Source organism: Equus caballus, chromosome 6 (assembly GCF_041296265.1).
Source record: "Equus caballus isolate H_3958 breed thoroughbred chromosome 6, TB-T2T, whole genome shotgun sequence".
NCBI lineage: Eukaryota > Metazoa > Chordata > Mammalia > Perissodactyla > Equidae > Equus > Equus caballus.
Window position 1 is genome coordinate 60,037,097 of NC_091689.1, and position 22,686 is coordinate 60,059,782.

At 38.4% G+C, this 22,686-nt stretch overlaps 1 protein-coding gene across 2 annotated transcripts in view; it reads left to right on the forward strand.

The window, feature by feature from the left end:
* The first annotated feature begins 457 nt into the window (after positions 1–457).
* The window catches only part of PDE3A (phosphodiesterase 3A), a 293,395-nt gene continuing 271,166 nt past the window's right edge, over positions 458–22,686 (forward strand). The window contains exon 1 of one of the 2 annotated variants that reach the window (XM_014740463.3): positions 458–4,198. In XM_014740463.3, the coding sequence (XP_014595949.3) occupies positions 3,236–4,198 (963 nt within the window). In that variant the 5' untranslated portion in view covers positions 458–3,235. 2 annotated transcript variants of the gene reach the window in all.

Here is a 22,686-nt window from a genome sequence, read left to right on the forward strand (position 1 = left end):
TCTATAATGAATATTTTGTTGTTGTTTTTGTTTATCTGCCTCCAGTTTCTGGATGGTAATGAGGGGATGGTGGCGTGGAATCTATCTTCTTTCCTTTTGGTGGAACAAAGAAATTTCTGCTTAAGATTTTTGTTGAGAATGGGGAAAAACCCAGATGCCAAGACACCACTTCTGTAATATATTGAACACTCAAGGATGTCACTATTTAACATACAGATCTAGTATTTTTGTTTTATCTTCCTCTTTTTTTGCTTGAGGAAGATTCACCTTGAGCTAACATCTGTACCAATTTGCTTTTTGCTTGAGGAAGATTTGCCCTGAGCTAACATCCGTGCCAATATTCCTCTATTTTTGTATGTGGGTCACTGCCACAGCATGGCCACCAACGAGAGGTGTAGGTCCATGCCTGGGAACTGAATCCAGGCTGCTGAAACGGAGCACACTGAACTTAACCAGTAGGCCACAGGGCTGACCCCTGTTACACTATTTTTTTTTTTTTAATGTCTACATTCCATCTCTTACAAGTTCAGTTTTTATGATGATTTATTATTTTTCCTAAAGAACGGAGACAATTGTCAGGGTAGGGGACAGAGAAAATGGAAATATTCTAAAATCCTCCTCATTATGCCTTTCTTTCTAACCTTGACATATGCCCAGATTTTTACAGGTTTTCATTTTAATATGCTATTTTTGATGTCAATAGTTATTAGCATGATTTTCTAATCAAGGTTTTTACTCTGAAGTGTCCCAGGTAGGCTCTGGCATATGAATCATACATCTAAAAAAGAAACTCAGAAAACTATGTGTGCACTCTAGGGGGCTCATTTGTCTTTGGCAAAGACATTGTTGCTCCTGTTTCCTTAATTATTAAACAGATGGTGTCCACTGCCATTGACTAGCTGCCCAACTTGTTCTCCATGTGGTAGCACAGTTCTGAACATCTGATGGAGAGAAGCTGTATCATCACAGCTCATACATTTATGTCATAATATCAATATTAATACTTGTCTCTAACTAGAGCAGGCTGTTTCCCATGAAACTACATTTAAGACTTAAGCTGTCTTCTCCCGTACCCCCAAGAATTAATTTTATCTCAAGCATCTATCTTCTTTGGCTTTTCTTTATATTGCTTCATCTCTGCACACAAAATGCAGTGGCATATTGAACCAATTATCGAAATACTCCAGGCTATAAACACACTTTAACCTGGAATGTCAAGATAATTAAGACAAAATTGGATTATTAATACTATTATTAGTGAGAGCAAATGACATCTAAGGTAGCCATATTAAAAATGAAGCAAGGACTATCAGATTCTTGTTCTAAGTGTAAAGAGAAACTAGCTCCCAACATTGATGGATTTTTAAGTCCATTGAACAGATAATGAATTATTTATAATCTGCCAAAAAAGTTAGCTTTAAAATTTTCCTTTAGTTTCCCAAATCTTACATTACTATAGTACATGAACAGTGCACCCTGTAAACATTAACAACTAAGATCCTGATTTTTTTCTCATAAGCTTTCTTCATGGTAGACATAGTATTTCACAACCGTAGACCGTCTTTTAAGATCTTTCCTAGTGTTAATCTACCTGTCCTCGCTCCCCCCTCGAGATTTCTTTATATTACTTTCTGATTGACTATTTGGTCTTCCTAATTTTGTAAACCGTCTCCAGGCTAGGGTCACTTAATGTCTAAGTTCTCATCCACTATGAACAACCGTCACTGATACTCTCATATACTGGATTTTTTTTAAAGTAACAGTTTAAAAAAAAATGAATCCCCTCCCCTTCTCTTTAATAATGATGCTATTTAGCGTCTGGGTAACTTGTTGAGATTTTCCATCATTTGGACCAACAGGAAAGGCTTGGGTTCTCTGTCGAAAACAGACCTTCCAGCAGGAGCAGCCAAAGCATTACAATGCCACCTGAAATTGGTTTGCTGTTAGGACTGACTTGAGAACATATGAGCCTCTTTGAATCACTCAGACAGTAGATGTGGCTGTCATTTTTAATGACAGCAGGAAGGATGTTGGCTCCCATAGCCTGCCAAGTAGCCAAGCACAATCCTTTTTTTCCAACGTCCTAGGAAGCTCAGCCTGAGGGCCAGCCGCAGACCCCCGCACCCCCGGGCTGCGGCGAGCTGGGCGGTGGACCCGCCACAGCAACCCTTTCTCCAGCGTGCTGGTGGTGCGGGCCCCGCGTGGCAGAAAGCAGAATGGAGCTGAGAGCAGCGCCTCCTCCGGGGGAGGGGGCGGGAGCTCGGCTGGGAAAGCTTTCCTAGGGAGTAGCCTTAAAGAAGAAAGCGGAATTGCAGATCACTCCAGTTGCCTACTTTTTTATATAGTTTTAACCAGTCGTCTCCACTCGCTTCCCTTCTGCAAAACTGCAAATCACCACCAACCTCGCACCAAAAAGAAGGAAAAAAAACCCCAAACGAGCAAATCTCATTCTCCCTTCTCACCCTCCCTTTCCTCTCACCCTCCCTTCCTCTCTAGCTCGCTCGCTCTCCCTCCCTTCCTTCTCTTGCGGCAGCCGCTCGTCTCTCGGACTGTGTCTTTCTCCGACGGGACTTAACTTCTTGGTTATTTCTCAGCCCCCTTTCCATTTCTTCCACCCTTTGCTATGAACTGGACCGACAGACGCAGGGGAGGCTTTGCTTTCTGCCCCAGGGAATGGCGGTTGGCCTCCTGGGGCCGTGCTGGGGAGGATCGGCCGAGGAGAAAGAAAGAGTGATAGAGAAAGAGCTGCAGGAAGGAAGAGAAGGGGGACCTCCGTCTGCCTCGGGCCCGGCGCGCCGCAGCGCAGCGCCGAGCTGCGCCCGAGATGGCCCCGAGCTCGCCCTGCGCCCCCGGCTGCTCCAGCGTCTGCGGCCCCCGTGCGCCGGACGCATTGGGCAACCTTTAAAACCCTGAAGAAGCAAGAGACCCCGGAGGATATTAAGTCGGGGGTAGGGGTGGAGCAGAGGATTTTTAAAAGCTTTTCAAAGAGAGGAAAAGAGGAAGTCTGATCATTTCTGCCTGTGCTAGCTTTCAACTTGGAGGCGTCTCTTTGGAGCATCTAGTATTCTCCAGGAGTTATTCGAAAGCTGAAACTTTCAGTGGCTCGTGGGCCTGGGGAGAAGAAGAAGGGATTCCGAGGGTGGGACTGGGCAGAGAGAGAGAGCGTGCGTGTATGTGTGTGGGTCGCGGTGGGGGCGTCCGGGGGACCTCGGGGATTCCGTGAAGAGGGCACACCATGGCAGTGCCCGGCGAGGACGCCCGAGTCAGGGACAAGCCCGGCCACGGTGGGGCGAGTCTAGCCCCCACGGCGGGCCCGGACTGCCACCGTCGCGCGGGCCCCGCATCGCCGCGGGACTCGGGCTGCCGCGGCTGCTGGGGAGACCTGGTGCTGCAGCCGCTCCGGCGCTCCGGGAAACTTTCCTCGGCGCTCTGCGCGGGCTCCCTGTCCTTTTTGCTGGCGCTGCTGGTGAGGCTGGTCCGCGGGGAGATCGGCTGTGACCTGGAGCCGAGTAAGGAGGCGGCGGCGGCGGCGGAGGAGGAGGAAGCGGCCCCGGGAGCAGGAGGGGGCGTCTTCCCGGGGCCTCGGGGAGGTGCTCCCGGGGGCGGCGCGCCGCTCAGCCCCTGGCTGCAGCCCTCGGCGCTGCTCTTCAGTCTCCTGTGTGCCTTCTTCTGGATGGGCTTGTACCTCCTGCGCGCCGGGGTGCGCCTGCCTCTGGCCGTCGCGCTGCTGGCCGCCTGCTGCGGGGGGGAAGCGCTCGTCCAGATTGGGCTGGGCGTCGGGGACGAGCACTTACTCTCGCTCCCCGCCGCGGGGGTGGTGCTCAGCTGCTTGGCCGCCGCGACATGGCTGGTGCTGAGGCTGAGGCTGGGCGTCCTCATGATCGCCTTGACTAGCGCGGTCAGGACCGTGTCCCTCATTTCCTTAGAGAGGTTCAAGGTCTCCTGGAGACCTTACCTGGCGTACTTGGCCGGCGTGCTGGGGATCCTCTTGGCCAGGTACGTGGAGCAAATCTTGCCGCAGTCCGCGGGGGCGGCTCCGAGGGAGCATTTTGGGTCCCAGCTGATTGCTGGGACCAAGGAAGATATCCCGCTGTTTAAGAGGAGGAGGCGGTCCAGCTCTGTGGTGTCCGCCGAGATGTCGGGCTGTAGCAGCAAGTCCCACCGGAGGACCTCCCTGCCCTGCATACCGAGGGAACAGGTAAGCCCTGGCGGCTCCTCCCTGGCCTCTCGGGAAAACTTGAAACACTTGGGAACTGGCGCAAAGTGGAGGGAATCTGAGCGCTGGGAACTAAAGGAAAGATTGCCTAGAAAAGTCGTGTGACTCCAGAGTTAGGAGAAAACTAGCGAGTTTTTCTCCCTCTCTCACACCGTATTTTGTAATTTGAACAACAGGAATAGGAATAAATAATAAAACTAGATGGCACTTGTAGGGTCTTCCACAGCTGGGCTAACTTTTTAGATCTGCTACACCTGGCTTGTGGCTTGCCTACACTTTTAAGTATCCTCCTACTTTGCTCCTTTAGCAGGAATTTTTGACTTTAGTTTTTTAGCGTGCGTGATTTTTGAACACGTGGATTTTACTAGATTTCTTTCTATTTTTTAAAATAAAATTTCTTTCTTCTAAAGTGACAGGTAAACGTTTATGGACGTCAGTAAAAAGATTGTAGAGTAAAGAAAGGAATGCTTGAAGGTGACGTATTTATACACCCTTTCTGGTTTTGCAGAAAGTTTTACTTGAAGAGACTGCTGGTGGAGCCAGTTTGCTTTTTAAATGCAATTTGGGGACATATGTTGTTACATGCTAATGTGTTTTGTGTCATAATCATAAACTTCAATTTGAGGAACAGTATATCTGAACTTCAGAATTTGTCAAAGTTGTGAACTGCGCTGTTAGAGTCAACTGAAAAAATAACATTTCTCTTGAGCATCTGTACGCTTAAGTGGATATTTAGAAGTTCAAATGGATATATACAGGTTATACAGGAAATATTAATTCAGGAGACTATTTCTAAGATTGCTGGTGATATAAATATTTCAGAGAGAAGGAGGAGGAGGAATCTAGAATTGTGAGTGAAGTTGTCCTAAATAAAGTTTAGTGAATTTTGGAGATGAATCTCCTTATTATCATGAAGCATTTTAAGACCATGGAATATAGTTGCTGTAATGGGCATAACAGAACAAAGCCTAACTTTAAGTACAAATTGTATCTGAAAAGGCATATTTAAATGTTCACCTCTCTATTCCAGGCAGATTTGACACTTGGAGAGGGGGTGGTGGAGAGGGGTTATGTATAGCAAGTGGAAATTTACACTTTTTCCACTGAAATTCATGCCTACCTATGGTACTCTTAGGACAACTTTAGAGAGTGAGAGAATATCCTAAGGTAGAGTAAGCTTTTTTTCTTTTTAGGTTATTCTGTGGATCATCATTTAGGTATTTCTAAGAACTAGTAATCACCATATGGTGTGAGTGGCTTGTTTGTTTCTGAAATGGAGTTGATTCCAGAGAATGTGGTGGTTTGACATTATTTCGCAGAATGGATGACAGCATCCTAGCCTCTCTTTGTTTGAAAACAAATGTACTTATTTAGCTTTTTGTTTAGATAAAGCAAATATTTCTTGGGTTTAGGCTTACTCTAAGAATGAAGTTAAAAACAGGCCACTGACTGATAGTTCATTTTGGTAGAAATTTGGAAATCACCAGAATAAAGTAAGCTTTCGATGTAAGGGTGAACCGGTGAGGAGGAAAGCACATTTTAATTTCTTTTCACAGGTAACGGGAGAGAATGTCTTTTAAATTGAAAACACTGCTGGTTCAGATATGTTTGGACACACTTTTCTTTCACTTACAGGAAAATGTGGGATGATCATTGCAGAATTGAACCATAATTTCTAAGGCAAATGTGTGATTTAATCATAAATAACTTGGCTCCAAATTAATATCATTTAGCCTCTGAAATAAAATTTCTGAAATTCTGTGATAATGTCTAGAAGTTAAGGAGTTATGGGTGGGTGAATTAACCAGCAGTGTTAACTAACTGCAGATTTTTATGGATTTTTCTCTGGTTTGAATTGATAAATGGAGAATCTGAATAATCTGCAAATTTATAAGAAAGTCACTGAGCAGTTCCTTTTCAAATGTTTTGCTGATTAATGCTGTTGAATATGCATATTTGTAATGTATTTTGGTCATTTTCTTTGGTTACTAGTTTTTTAAAGGCACTGTGTATGAGGAATATTTTAATGTGAGAGACTTGATCTCTTATGGTTGATGGAAAAACAAGGTTACATTTAGCAGAAATTTAGATCCTTGAAGTTCTAATTAGAGTATGGGTGAGTGTGGATGTATTTCTTAAGACTAGTTTTTATCTATGACCCATTAAAGTTTTTGGTGAACGTGATTGTGGGGTGGGGGGTGGGAACTCATGCAACAGTATCTTATAAGATAGGGCAATATCTCATACGTTAGTTGAACTGTGTGAAAAGTTCCGGAGCTATATAGTAAATGGCTTATCTGTTTTATCATAAGGAAATAAACTTCTGATCAAGGGAGCAAAGTGTACCACTGTCATCTGCATAGTTTATGAAGTCAAGAATCAAAATAATTATAAAACACGTATATAATGCTCCCTGAATGCTGCCTGATTAGGTGTTCTTTTCTGAAAGCATGTACTATCAACTCAAGACAACACTCGGGCAACAAGTGAATTTTAAATAGAGGTGTAAGGACATAGAGCTCAGAGAGTCTGGCAGAGGCCTCTTGAGAATTTGTTTGGACCTTGCCCATTGTGAGGTTTAAAGGTGACAGCATTTCAGCCTTTTCTTCTCCATGTGAATGATAGTGGCCACTTGCTTATCAAGAATCTTCCTTCATTGACTCAATTTAAAAGGTCAAGGAGAATAGATGATAAAATTCTCATGAGACAAACCAACTGATGGAGATGTTTTCCTCCCTCCTTCCCTTCCTCCCTTCCTTTCTTCCTTCCTGAGCCATAAATAAGTCTATAGATTAGATATTGTATATGGAATTGGGTTTTGCAGCGCTGATGATAAAGATACCTTCAAGCAAAGAAAGGAGAAACAGGTCCAGTCTTCAGTCACAGAATTAATCTGACCCTGGGTGTGTCTGCGAATGCAAGTGAAGATACCTTTATTGTCAGGAAAGAGCGGACAAAGTTTGTAACATTTGCGTGGCTTTTAGTTCCGTCCTACCAGCCCAGTATCCTCAAGAGTGAAGCTGATTTTGCAGATCAGTGTGTCAAACTGTGCTTTTTTGGTTGGCAGTGTTAAGAAGGCAGTTGTTTCCATTAAGGTGTATGTATCTTTTCTAAGTGGATGTTCACTTCCGAGAGCAGGTGTGTCTCTCTCAAGTTACCACTGTACTTTCCAAACACTGGAATATACAGAGGTACCTAGAATTTCTTGAATTATTAGATTTTACATATGATTAATAAATGTTATCTTTCAACGTAAAATTTTAAATATGAAATTTTTATCATTTGGAAATTATATTTGAAGGGTGTCTCTGTTCTCTTTGTACATCAAAGAACACAATTGGCTAGTCATTCCTCTCTAGTTACTCTGACACCTTACACATTCGTTTTTGAAAGATTCCAAACCAATCCCATTTTATTTTAGTTATATGTTAAGAAGAGTTTAATATCTTTGCTTGTGATTTCACATTAAATAAACACAAGGCATATGCCTCTCTCCATTAATGTGTTTGTACCACATAATCACAAAATTCTTTGTGATGGATGCAATGTCAGTCAGAAATGTACAGCTATATGCTTTATATTTTGTAATTAAACATCAAAATTGTTTCCCACAAATTTTTCCCTAAAGCACTTAATTAAACACCTTTAATAAAAATAGATTTTTATAGGACTATAATGGTATCTAGTGGTTGGTTATCAAACGTAGAATCAAATTTTTCATCCCTGATGTGAGGAAGATATTTTCAAGCAAAAAAGCAAACAACGAGAGAAAAATGGGAGAAATAGGTGTGATTTTCGATGGTAGGCATATGGTAGGCCTTGTTACATCTTTGGTAAAAAGTATAATTTACTTGCGTTTACAGTACAGTTATAAAATTCAGAAGTATTTCTCCTGAATATATAGAATATTTTGTCCTTTAAATTTCTAAATACATTTTAGTATAACATAACATATTTCTCAGCTGAATAAATTTCAGAAACAATCATGGGATTTTTAATTAAATTGTAGCTTCTATCACATTTCAGTAGTGTACCTCAGCTATGGTGATACAAAGAGCAATATTGATTATTTATGACTTGCTGACAGCATTAAAATTAATTAATGTCAACTTCTGAAAACATGAAAAAGAAAAAACAAGATTTTCTTATCCTTTGGGAAAGGTGAGGGTAAAGAATTTTTTTGTGTGTGGGGACAAAATTGTGATTTTACTTTGTGAATACAGATATTTACAGCACACTGAAAAACTGTTTTAATGGACAGAAATAGTTAGTGAATCTATATAAATTTACAGAGGTTGGAAGGAGTCAAACAGTAATTTTACTCTTTCTGTATTGAGTCTAAAGTGTAAAAAGTTAAAACTGTAGAACTGAAAGAAATGCTGTGTATGCTGGGCTGTCATGTTAATTAAATAAACAACCAGAACAGTGACTCTGTGTATGAAATACATTTTGAAAAGCCTGGGGGAGGGGAGGCAGGCAGGCAAGGGTGAGTGACACTGGCATGAAAAACATTCGTTATATCTGTAGTGACATTTGTGTGAATTTGTTGTATTCTGTTAGGAAACAGACCTCTAGAATATTCTTTCCAGCACTCTAGTTGAATAAAGGCTTTGCCAAATTTAATTTCACTTCTATTTTAAATCAGTTCTCATTTGTTGTGTCGAAGTAGGAATGTTTATGAACTTCAAAATAAGAAATATATGTATATACTCTATTTCAAGATTTTCCGTTAATAAGGTTTGTGCCAGTAACAGCCCTGTAGAGTCTGTGTAGGTTTCATTGACAACTCGTGTTATTTCATCTGTCAAAAGAATGAGCTTATCTTGGGTTTAGGGTGGGAGTTATATTTTTCAGAAAACATTGTTGTGAGATGTAATCTCATGGATATATGAAGGTAATCAATGCAACTATTATATCATGTATTATCTTAAGAGATTTCGACAAGCTGAAGCAACACCTTTGCAAGCGGCCAGTTTCTTGAGCTTTGTGAAATTCTGCCTAACCCACATGTTTGTGGTGAATTGTTTATGTAGTTGACATGTGTCTCCTATTCTATGAAATCTTCCTCCTTTCTCTTGTGTGTGATATTTATGATTGTATCTTCTAAAAAACCCTCAAATATATGAAATTGAAAACTCAATTTATGTTTATTTTCTACGTTCGTGTTTTCAGTGAAGCTCTGTCAAATAATTCAGAATGAACCTCAGAAGGTTCAGACATCTTTATATTCTTGTACCTGAGGATGTACTCTGTTAACAGTCAAATGAGCATTATTTCCTTTATATAGAAATTTAAATCTTTTTAGTAATTACCAATATATACTTTTACTATTGGTGGTATTTTTAAAAAGGAGTTTATTTATGTTTTCTTTGTAAGGCTATTCTAGGGAATTGTCTTAACTTTGAACTGAGAGTGGATGTTTACTTGTCAACATAAAATGCGTAGGTTTGATCTCTGGGGGAAAAAATCTTAAAGATGTGCACAAGTTGTAGTTCAGAGACAAGTCTGTTGGATAATTATTGTCCAAAATATTAGTTGGCCATACGTGTTCACCATAAATGTAGACTACTTTTTAAAAAGAAGATGCTACTCTTAGCTAATATTATCCATCAAGGTCAGTGAACCTATCAGATGTCATATCAACACATTAAAATGTGCAGTGTGCTAAAAATCTTACAACTCATACACAGACAGATACGACGCAGCACCTTCTCTCCAGAGCTCAGAGTCTAGATGGGATAATGAGACATCAATGTAAGAAAACGGGAAATCACAAAAAAATATCTAGATGACCTATAGACAATCCTTGAAGGAATGCATATAACAGCTTAGAGAGGGTTCTAAATCTAGGTCCAGAATCATTCATCTCTTCTCTGAAATTTTATGCAAAAGTTCATCTGTTCATTTTTCTGGGGCGGAAGTCTATAGCTTCAAAGATGTTCACAAGGTCCTCACCACATCACGGTTAAACATAAATGTTTTAGATTTTGAGCAGCTTTACATTTTGAAGACGGGGAATTTTTTCTTAGAAATGGAAATTAATGTAGTATACATTTATAGTTCTCATGAAATAAAGGTAAAAAGGTTACAGGATTTAGGACATGTTATAGTTTAGTATAGTGCCATGATAGTTTGTTTTCATATCTTGAGCTGGTAGTGTATGGTTGTAAGTAGCTTGTTGCAATGAGATCTTAAAATGCTTCATTCTGTGCAGGCTGTGCTTAGGGGACTAGAATTAGTCTGATCTTAGAGAGAAGGAAACTGAGGGAGGGTCAGCTAAATGTATGTAGCCAGCCTGAGGCAAATTGTTGGCTGTTATCCAGTTCTCTCTTGGACTTGAACATGCTGCTGGGGGAACAGGATAGGAAAAGAGTCGGGCTGATCATTTTAAGCCTAGATATCACTTGCCATTTCATACATGGAGCCAAGTCTAAATTCTCCTTCAGAATTAGAAGACTGATAAAACCCATTGAATGTACAGATGACACAAAACTCTTGAGCCTTACGATGAATTTTCTGGTCATCAGATAGTACCAGGCAGCCTCCGGAATGTATTATTTAGGACTTTATCCCATAGATAAATATCAGTTGCATTGCAAAGTCTAACTCTGTGAAGTCTTTATCTCATCCAAGAAGAATATGTGATGGTGGCTTAAACGTTGAATTTGGTTTTCATTTTAGTTTTTCAATAAATTGATTTAAAAATGTTCAGAATTTCAAAATTCAAGGCAAAAGCAAACTGCAAATCAGGAAATCATTTCTTTGTTAACAAAAGCAGCTTGTTGTTTTTGTTCACCTAAGTTATTTTGCATGGCTTCCTTGGGAATCTATTAAAATGTAGGTAAATAAGATGTAATATTAGAGGAGGTCGTGAAGAACATTACCATTTAGAAGGTGGATAGCGCTTGGGGAAAAAGTCACAAACGGAACAAATTCTGCCTGTTTAATTTGATCAGAGCTGTCATTTATTATTGAGGAATCTGAATGATTATTAAAGATTTTAAGTATAGCCAGTCCGGCTAAGATAATAATAAAATTACTTAAGTGTATTCATGGTCTTTCATCTTAAGAATATGAACAGTTATAAAGAGCACATCATGTCTGTTGCTGTGTGTGCACACGTGGGTGCACGTGTGTGTGTGTGTCTGTGTGGTTTTTTTTCTCTGCCAGGAAAATGCTTTGGTTGTATCAATTTAGTGGAGAAACAGTGTCACCCAGTGGCTTTGATGAAAAAAAAGTCATGTAAACGTTATTGATAAGTGCTGTCAAATAGAAATATAACACGAGCCACATATTTGATATTTTCTAGTGGATGCATAAAAAAGTAAAAAGAAACGGGTGAAATGCATGATGGTAATGTTTAGTTTAATCCATTATATCATGTCAACATAAAATCAATATAAAAAGTCAAGATCTTTTACATTCTGTTTTTTGTACTAAGTCTAAATATCTGGTATGTGTTTTATACTTAATTTGGTGTAACCACATTTAAAGTCCTTGTTAGACACGTGTGGCTCATGGCTACCTTATTGGACAGTGCAGCTATATATTTTTAAAGAGATGAAATACTTGCATACTAATGTCACCTTTTCAGTTATTTATAATGGAAAATCTATGTAGATTTAATGATAGCACTCAATATACAATCATTCAAGTTTCCATGGAATCTTCATAGCTAATTTTTGTACCACTAATTTCTCTAATAGTTGCCAAATCTATTTCCCCCTTGTCTTCATTTCACATTATTGCACATATTTAAAAATATGATTATTTTAATTGGAGGGGGGAGTTTAACAGAGTCTGTAATAAGGAACCTTTATGTCAACCTTATTTATAACACAGTGGCCAGATCTCCAGTTAATTATGCATTTGCCTATCCCAGTTTGATTCCTAACAGGGATTGCTTATGTATACAGCGTGAATGCGTGATTAGTCACGTACACGGTGATTAGTCTGTAATTGGGTTATCTAATGTCTCTGTAGAAATAAAAGTGCGTATGTTTATAATGCATGCAGGTCATTATCTTTGTAACTTAGGAAACTGAAGTGACAAACCTGCTAGTAGCTTTAATGGATGAAAATTATAACAGTGTCTGCAAAGGGCTGATGACTTCTCACTATTGCTTATGCAAACACCACTTTCATGGATATACAGAAGGAAAATACTCCCATTTGGTGTACAGAGAGCCCTGGAGATTTTGATAGTGTGGAATTTCTAAACTAGCAATTGACATTAGGTGGTTTTTGGAGCTCTATGTGATTTCAAACTGTAGGGTGAACTCAGGAAAATGTACAGATGAAAAAGTAACTTTTAGATGTCACCTTCCTTCCGTCTCCTCTCTCCAAACTCTATGAATTCATTAACTCTAGGCATAGTTCCAATGTTACATTGAGAATTAATGAGACAATTACTTTTCTATATGGCATATTCCTTTATATACATAATAGACTGATCTTTTCAAAGTATGTATTTATTTTGTATGTAATGGTTTATATCTGTGTGTGATGCTTATAGTGACTTTTGATTTATAAATTTCCCCTTTTCAAAGCAAGACATGTTATTTATCTTTGCATTCCAGAATAAAAATAATGAGATACACAGATTTTCACATATCACTTAGGAAATAATCTAAAAAGAGCAAAAGGCAATAGAACCATGATATACAAAAAAGCATATTTGGCTAAAGTGAAATAATGTGGACTCACTCACATTCCTGGTGAAGCTGTGTTAATTTAGAATTTTTGAAGTAGCTAGGTGAAGAATAAAATGCCGTAGTGATCAGAACTGTTACTTGAGAGAGTTCGTATTTGAATGTAATTGAATGTGGTCAATTTGCCCTGGCTAATTTTGAAAGCTGGTCTCGTACATTTTTTTTTTTTTTTTTGGCTAGTTTTCTTTTCTAGCCATGTTTGTGTGTGTATATGCATGTATGTGTATGTATATATATATATTTTTTCAAAGAAATGCATTTTATTTCACGTTTCTTTTAACCTAATAGACTCTTCTTGCTAAGAATGTGTTTAAAAACTTAAGGAATGCTGGGGCTGGCCTGGTGGTGGAGTGGTTAAGTTCACGTACTCCGCTTTGGTGACCCAGGGTTCTCAGGTTTGGATCCTGGATGCGGACCTAGTACTGCTTGCTTGTCAAGCCACGCTGTGGTGGCAGGTGGCATCCCACATAAAATAGAGGAAGATTGGCACAGACGTTAGCTCAGTGACAGTCTTCGTCGAGCAAGAAGAGGAAGATTAGCAACAAATGTTAGCTCAGGCCAATCTTCCTCACCAAAAAAAAAAAATAATAATAATAATGAGGAATATCTTTCTGTCCCCCACATCCCACAGTACCTTGTTAGAATATTGAAATAATTTTATGCAAGAAGCTTGTGACTTTGATTAATAGGATTTTAGTAAAAAAATTTTCCATCTTCTGAAGTAAGTTTAAGTAACAGAATATGTATGCTATGGCTGTGGCAAGTGTTTCGTCCTCTCCAGGTATAATCCTCTTAACTAAACCTAATGGCACTTTGAAGTCATAGAAATATTATTTTGGGGGATGTTTTATTTTGTGGCAACCCGCGTCCTTAGGACATTTTTAAATGAGTGTGAACACAAAGGAAATAGTTCTGGTTTTTCAACTTAAGTCTTTTAGAGGATCAAATGAACAGGTCCATTTTGGAAATGCTCCTCGGGAGGCAGTCAGTGTTTGTCCTTGTGATATGGAACATCACCTTGTTTGGGAGTTAGTGCTTCAGGGTCCGGAGAGAGCAACAGTCTCTCAGAAAGTTGAAAGGAGAGAACCTGTTGAATTGCCTAGGCTGCCTTGAAAATTTGCTTTCTAGGCTCAGGAACTAAAATCAGATTGAGATCCTAACAGTTTTCATTATAAAAGGAATCAAACTTTTTAGCCTCCTTGTCTTAGCCTAAATATTTCCTTTAGAAAATTCTGGCCTAGTGCCTTGCTCATTGTAGGTGCTGGCTGGCAGGATAAATGGATGGAAAAGAAATAAAGGACTTTTAATCTGAAATGTTTATCTCCCCAGTCTTCTGAGATGAGCTAGTGATTGAACCGTTTAAAGTAGACTTCTATAGAGAGAAGAAGAGAAATAGTCTGTTAACTAGTCTATGAACTTACGTTTTTAATATATTTTTATTGCTTTAAAAAATATTCCCTTGCTTGTGTCAGATAAGGGGCTGAATTTTCCTGTGTCCTTACTGGTGGAAATCCCACATTCAGCATGAGTCCTAGATATTTATTTTTAGCTTACTCCCAGCTGAAAATAAGAGAAACTACCACTGAGATCATTGTAGTGTAAACTTTAGAAAGACCTCTGAAATTAGGGTACCTTTTTTAGGAAAATAAAAATTCAAGTCTTTTTCCTGTTCAACTAATACATTAATTGAGAAAAAATGAACTTGGACTTTATTTGTTCCCACTACTTTCTACAAAATGTTGACAGGTGTTCGACTATACCTTTTTATACTCCATTCGTCTGTGATCTTGTTCTTACTGAGTAGCTGTATTTCCTGAAAAGTCTAATGTAGAGTAAACACTATCTGTATTTTATCTTTTAATTGTGCTCCATTATAAAGTACGTTTTGAGCCAATTGCTTCCAGAGGTGACTTTGGGAAATTAGCTTATTTAAAATGTCATCTGAGTATAGTGCTACGCCAATTGTGCTGAATAATCTAGAAGTTTGGTGGCATCATTTCAGAATCCAGGTGAACTGAAAAATCAATGGATTACAGGTTTTCTTGAAATGACAAGTTTTAGTTTATCCAGTCAATTTTTTTTTGGTCTGTCTAGTTTTTAATAGAACTTGACTTGTAAAAATAGAACATTTTTTTTAAGTCAAATAAGAATGTTTTGTTGCTATAATTTTAATACTTAATAGAGATATTGTCATATCCTCTTACTAAAATCAGAAGCTTCCTTTTTGAGTGTGTAAGGCAGGTTATCGTGCCTTTAGATAAACTAGAGTATAGTATTTAGAAACAAATTATTTCCAGCTTTCTCTTTTAGGGACAAGTTTCTTTTAGTCTGTGGATGTCAAATGATCTCAAGGGTAGATTTTTTAGAAAGGTTGCCATTACTGAAAACTTTCAGAGCTTGAGGTTTCTTTGAATGTATTATTTTTTAAAAATCTGAATAATGTTTCTTTTTGGAAAAATAAATTGCAAACCGAAAATTTAGTTATAAATTCCTATTTTGAAATATGAAGATGTATTCTTGTAAACAAGACATTTCCAAATTTATATGGCATTTTAATAAAAAATTTAGAAGTAAAACCTTTTAACTATATTTTCATTTTGGGCCAGGAATCTGTACCTGTGCCTGTAGCATCGTGCGTCTTGTTTGTTTTTAGTCTTAATGATTTGTTTTTGCCGTAATTGGAATTGTTTTTGCTGGATAAGCAGGGCCTAAAGGATGGCGCAGTTAATAAGTCAGTAGCCTCATTTTGTCCTCTCCTCTTCATTCCTTTTATGTGAATAATAATTGGATTAGCCTTCTTGACGCCCTGTGAGAATGACACTTAGAGCTTTTAAATGTGTTCCGTGGAACTTGGGTAAGCAATTAACTAGTCCTCAATGGAAAGTGTGAGAATTCGATTGAAATTGTTGGATACAGATAGAACTGAATATTGATTAAGTAAGTGATCTGAAAAATAAAGTAGCATTCCGAAATGGAAACAGCTTATAATAAATGGGCAGAAGAAACTAATGCTAGTATTTTGGTTGTGCAGAAAGAAGACCAGCTCAAAATCAAAGGAAGAATTCCTCAGTTTTAACAAACATTTATTCTGTGGTCTTTTGGGGATATAGTGTTGGTCCACTTAAAATCTAGAACTCCTTATGATTTGGAAAGAGAAGACCCTGAGCGGGTCGTTCTTGGACGCTGGGTAGGAGGAAGCCCAGCCATGCCTTGGCTCAAAATTTGTCCTCAGACCAAATACACTTGGATTCTTTTTCAGAGGTCACAATGCTATTTGTGAACTTTCCAGACATTCATTACTTTCCAAGACATTGATTCTTATTCTTTAGTTCTTAGCACACTTATCACTTTGACTTATAAATGTGCCCTTATGGCAATGTTGGGTGAACTTTTACCTCTTATGTGACCAGACTGATTAAAAATGTCAGCAAGTCAATACATCTTATTTAAGATCCAGGACGCTCTTTATTTTACGTCGACTATTTGTTACCTTCTCAGTATTTCACTATGTCTGGATTCTTATCTTCTTTTTCTCTAGTGCTAATTAATCTTAGATAATTATAGTGCCATGTTAATCAAACTATTGTTTATGAGTTCTCACAGTAAATGCCTCTGATTAATAGATTAATAGACTTCCTTTAGATGCTTTCAAAATTTGTGGGAATATGGCCTTACCTCACCTACTTATAATTACACATCATCTGGCACTTTCTAAATCGAGCTGCGTGCTATAGGTCTCAAATTTTAGTGTGAATAAAAATCATCTGAGAAGCCTATTAAAATGCAAATTCCTAGGTCCTACTGTCAGATATTCTGATTTACTTATATGTAAAGTGAGGTCCAGAAAGTTAAAGTTTTAAGGAGCCCTCTAGGTGCCTCAGTGGAGAAACATGGGGCTATAACTTGTGACTGCTAAAACTGTACAGAAAGGTGGTTTTTTTTCGTTTTGGCGAGGAAGACTGGCCCTGAGCTAACATCTGCTGCCAATCTTCCTCTTTTTGCTTGAGGAAGATTGTCACTGAGCTAACATCTGTGACAATCTTCCTCTATTTTGTATGTGGGATGCTGCTACAGCATGGCTTGATGAGCCGTGCATAGGTCCACACCTGGATCCGAACCCGTAAACCCTGGGGTGCCGAAGTGGAGCATGGGAACTTAACCACTCTGCCACCAGGCTGGCCCCAGAAAGTTTTGACTTTTGCAATCTGATTAAACATATCGTTAAAAAATACTTGGCTTAGCATCATGGGAAAAACTAATTAATTGTTTTATACACGCAGACACACAGATTATAGTTTATGAACATATGACATTCATAAAATTTTCACTTTGATTTCCCTATTGAGGATACCTCAGAAAAGTTATTTGACCACTCTGCATATCAATTTTTTCTTCTATAAAATAGGAATAACATTATCTCTGCCTATCTCATATGGCTGTTATAAAGGTTAAATAAAAGTAAATTGCTATATAAATGTTACGTGGAGAGAGCATATGCACTGACAGAGACAGGCCGAGGCTTTGTAATCATACAAGTTTCTTCAACTTTCTGAGCTTTAATAGTTCTATCTATAATATAAGAATAATACAGACTATTAAGACGTGTGAAGATTAAATTAATGGAAATAATGGACATCAGTTCTTATCAGACATCCCTCCTAGCTGAACAAGAATAGTATCTATCCTCCCCATTAGGGCCTTGTCATCAAAGGTTGTAGGCTAAATATCAGAAAGTACCATGTAAAACAATGCAGACAAATTTGCATTTGATAAAAAAAAACAAAAAACCCAGACTTAAAAGTCTTACAAAAGATACAGGTTTTCTGGAAGTTAATTAAAATGCTATTAGAGAGTTGCTTAAATTACAGTCAAAGCCACCGAGAGCCTGGAGAGCCAGACAAGTAGATAGTGGAAAGAGAAAAATCTGACAAAGACGGCGACAGATGCTTCAGAAGAAGCCTGGAGAGCCAGACAAGTAGATAGTGGAAAGAGAAAAATCTGACAAAGACGGCGACAGATGCTTCAGAAGAAAAAGACACAAGGGAAGAAGGATGAAGGGAGATATTTAGGAAAATTGACGGTCTTTGAACATGTTTGTGAAAATGGCTCATGGCACTGTTGAGAGTCAGTTGTGCAATTACGTATCGTGCCCATTGGAAACTGGATTTGAGCTTTAGCTGCCCTTATAACCCATATTTTGTTTTGAAAACCAAAGTTGTTTTCAGAATTCTTAGTGTCATTTTTTGTGGTAAGATTCCATTCAAACCTTTCTTTTTTCTTATTGTTTGCCAATGATACCGTTATTCTCAAATAATGGGGACTTCCTGCTTCTAATTTGTGGAAAGCAGCTAGTACAGCAGTGGCTCGGAAGTGGCCCTCAGCGGAAGGTAGTGATTGTTTATTTTATCACATAACGATATTCTTCTGGATGCTCTCTCTTTTTACCAGCTTCCACAGGGCCCTACTGTAGGCCTCTACACCCAGACCACTTTCCTTCCAGATTTTCCCACTTACTGAATGATCTTTCAGTCTTGCTCGAGGTGGTTATTTTGGTTTGACCTCAGCAGGAGCCCGAGTGCTGTGTCGTCTCACTCTACCATCACTGATTTCAGTTTAGAAATTCTGCCTGGAGTAGTCATCTTTTTCCTAGCTTGGTCATAGAAAGTTCTCTAGTTTTCACTTCCGTGATATAGGAGGAGATGTCCCAGAGGTGATAGCAGAGGCCAGCAGATAGGAGAGGACCAGGCTATGGGGGGTCATTGCAAGACTGTTGCTCCAAGTGTAATGGGAAGCCACTGGAAGCTTTTAAGTAGAGAGAGAATGTCATCAGATTTATATTGAATAGGATCTCTCAGGCTCTCTGTGTTGAGTGAGAATAGATGTTAGACGGGAGAAGTGAGATGAGTTAGAAGACCATTGCAATCGTCCAGGGAGGAGTGGGAATTAGGCCAAGAGGTAGGTTAGTGGGAAGATTGTAAATATATATTGAAGGCAATACCACCAAGGTTGGTATTGACTGGCTGATCTTCTCTTTGAGGGGTGAGAGAGAGTTTCTTTAATGTTTTCTCTTTTATTTAAGGGTCTAAGATTAAGGGGATATATATCTCTTCATTTCTTGCCTTTAAAAATCTGATTGGGCTGACTTTTTTTTTCTTTTTCTCTTCATTTTTCTCTTCTGTTTTTGCCTTCCAGAGGACATCCAATTGTGGGTCTGACTTTCAGGAAAGCCGTCAGCTCTCCTTACATTGAAACAGATTCAAATCAAGTATCTTAAACTCTTCAAAAGTTGTTAGTTTGTTAGAGTACTATAACATTTGGTATGACCAAAATTGGTTTTGAAATTTTACTCTTATAGAAATCTTTTTATTTTAAAATAAACTTTAATAAAATAAACTTTTAGTGAATTCGTGTCATTCTCACTGTCCCTCTTAAACAGATGTGTTTGTAGTTCATGCTCTAATATCTTAAGCTCTAATATAGCAAAAATGTTAGACTGTTCAAAGAAAATCCAAGCCTTTCTCTTTTTATTAGTCTTTGAATAGTCTGACAAATCCCATTTTTGTCTAAAGGCATGTTGCCAATATATCCCAGACCTTCCTATAGAGGAAATGCCTCTATTTTGTTTTCATATTAACCCGGACCATGTGTCAACCTACAGAGCATTTCAGTGATAGGTGCTAAATAAATATTTAAATTACGATAGCTTGATTGCACTGGAACTTTCCAGAGTTTGCTAACTCTACATTGTGGTTCATATCTGATTATGAAATATTTTACATACTGCTTGGGAGCAACCAAAGATAAGGAATTTAAAAAGGTGTGAAGAGTTTTTAATCGCATGGGGAAATCCTTTGATGAGTGGCGAGGGAAATCGGGAAACAAAATCGAGGATATGGCCTGCTTTTACCTACAACCAAGTGCGTAGCAGAAAGGAAAGTGCTCCAAAGATTTTCTGTTCTCTGTGTGAGGGTATCGTGGGTGTTTTTTACTTATTTTTCTATTATTTTTTGTATTTTCTAAGTTTTTAACCATGGGCATATATTTTATAATCAGAAAAACAAAACTTGGTAAAGAAATGTAGTCATTTGACATTGTTGCTCTGGATATGGTCACAGAGGGTTTCAGGGCCACTGGCCTAGCAGTCGTTGGACTTGCAAGCGTGGAAATAACAACTTGAGGTGTTCTTAAGAATGGTAATGTTGTCTTCAATACGGGGTAAAACACATTCAGAAATAAAATCCTCAAGATTCCCAATTCGTCACACAGATGGCTGGACAAGCTTAAGTTTCTTATGAGATTGGAGGTGCAACTGGTACGCGATCCTCCAAAATGGGTCCCTGAAACTATAAATTGGCATATAAACAATTTTTGTAACTTTACTTGAAAGTATAGTTTTATTGAAAAAATATATGTACTGAAATACATACATATGTATTGAAATATGCTTCAATTTTTACAAAAGCTTTTGGGTGTATTTTTGGTTAAAAGGTAGCAACAAAACTCTAACACCACAACTGATATGTTGAGATGAATATGAAAACAATTCATGTTCTGCTAAGGAGAGAAACTTCTTTATAAAACATATATAAGGAGAGTGTGGAGCCTACATCACTGATTATTAGGCCAGTAAGGTTGAGATTAAAAATCAGCTTCATAATGATTGTTTTTCAAAGCAATGAACATTCTCTAAAAAATATTTTTTGCCTGAAAGAATTGTGTGTACTGAAGTACTTATTAAATACATAGTATAATTTTTCTAATAGTTTATGCAGTCTATAAATAAAATAGAAGCATTTTAATTTTATAACATTTGAAAATTTCATCCATAACTCATATGCAGAAATATTATGTTATTTCTGTATTTTGCTTTTTCTGCATCTGAATTACACTAGGTGTAATATTGATTAATCTCAGTTTTGCTTGTCAGGATTTTGTTGATTATTCTTTGCATTTCCTGTATAAGGAAATTTTTATATTTCCATTTACTATTCCTTGTTTAATAAATGAATAGGGAAAGAAAGAAGTGTGTAATATTTTAAAAATTACTTCCATATTTGGGATTATTAACATGCTTTCTCATTTGAAGAACTCTCAATTTCGGTGGAAATAAATTTGAGAATATGAAACCAGTTTCTATAACTGCCTAAAAAAATAAACTAACTGTGGTCTCACTTATCCCCCCCCAAAAAAAAATCTTTGCAGAAATAAATATGATAGAATCAGAGATGGTAGTTAAATAGAAAAACAGTAACCTTTATTGAGCATTCCACCCTGTTTTTACTGTTCAGTCCAAGGCGAGCTAGCAGATTAGCACTAGCTGGTTATATTTGCGATGGTTGAGTTAGGTGACAGACTGGTAGGCATTTCTGTGCCAAGTGTCTGTGTGGGTTGGTGGGTCTGGCGGCCGGGGGGCGTGGAGAGGCAGGTTGGCACTGAAGTTTGTGTTTGGCTAGGATCCAGATCTCAGAGACGTACTTTTTCCTTAGAACCAGAGGTTACCCATTGCTGAGGCACACTAATCATAAAACTAGAAGTCATCAATCAGAATGTCAGGTTATTAATTTACACTGGGGAATTTAACTATAAAGAAGACCAGAGTGCCAGTGCTTACTGGTAAATGCTTGTTCCCAGTGGGAAAGTCACCTTTAGCATGGTTAGCTTCTAGACTGCGACTAGGAGTCTCGAGCTTGTGGGAAATCTCTTTGGAAACCTTACACTGTTCATGTTTTTTACTCCAGAACCTTTGAAGAGTGACCACAACATGCCAGAGAGGATGGGATTATTGGGGGAGGGTGCCCCTGGTTTAGAGGAAAGATACTATATTAACAAATGATTACAGTGCCGAGTGGTAAACGCTTTGAAATACCACAGAAAGTCATGAGAACTTTGCCCTCTTGAAAGGTCGTAGCTAAATTTAATGCTTGAATACCATCACCCTCTTAATGTGGATTTCTGGTAAAATTCTGTCTTCCTTTCTTTTCTGACTTTTCTTTTTGATGTATGTTTAACTTTTTTCATGTGCCTATGTTAATAGTAAGCTGACTATAATCAGCTTTGGTACAATATAAAGGATATATCTAAAAAAGAAAAAAAATAGGAATGTATCTTTAAACGAATGGTTCCCTGTATTTCTCCTGTGGGCATGGGCTCCAGAGGGAAGGAGGGAGGCAAAGGGAAAATGTGTTGTGGAGCTGGATCCAGGTGTGAAGCAGTGTTATGTTCTGGAAATGACACGTGGAACAGATAGCCTAGTGTTTGTGGTGGGGGAAGCAGTGGGTTGATGGGAAATTTTTAAGAGATAAGACGGAGAAGGTTGGAGGTGGGGAATAAAAAATAGAGTGTCTTAAGATTAGACTGAGAAATATGAACTTTATTTTTTCTGCACCAAAACTTAGAAGTTTTTTAACCAGAGGGAGATATGACCAGATGCAACATGACTTTGATAACAGTGGATTGGATGAGGGGCAAATGACACAGGACACGTTTAAGAGGCTATTGCTACAGTAACTTTTATTCCAGTATATTGTTACAATTGTTCTATTTTCTTATTAGTTATTGTTAATCTCTAACTGTGCCTAATTTATAAATTAAACTGTATCATAGGTATATATGTATAGGAAAAAACATAGTATATGTCGGGTTTGGTGCTATCCACAGTTTCAGGCCTCCACTGGGGGCCTTGGAATGTAGCCCCCAAGGGTCAAAGGGGACTACTGTATCCTTCTAAGCTTGTCTTTATATATCATGGTGGATTTTTGG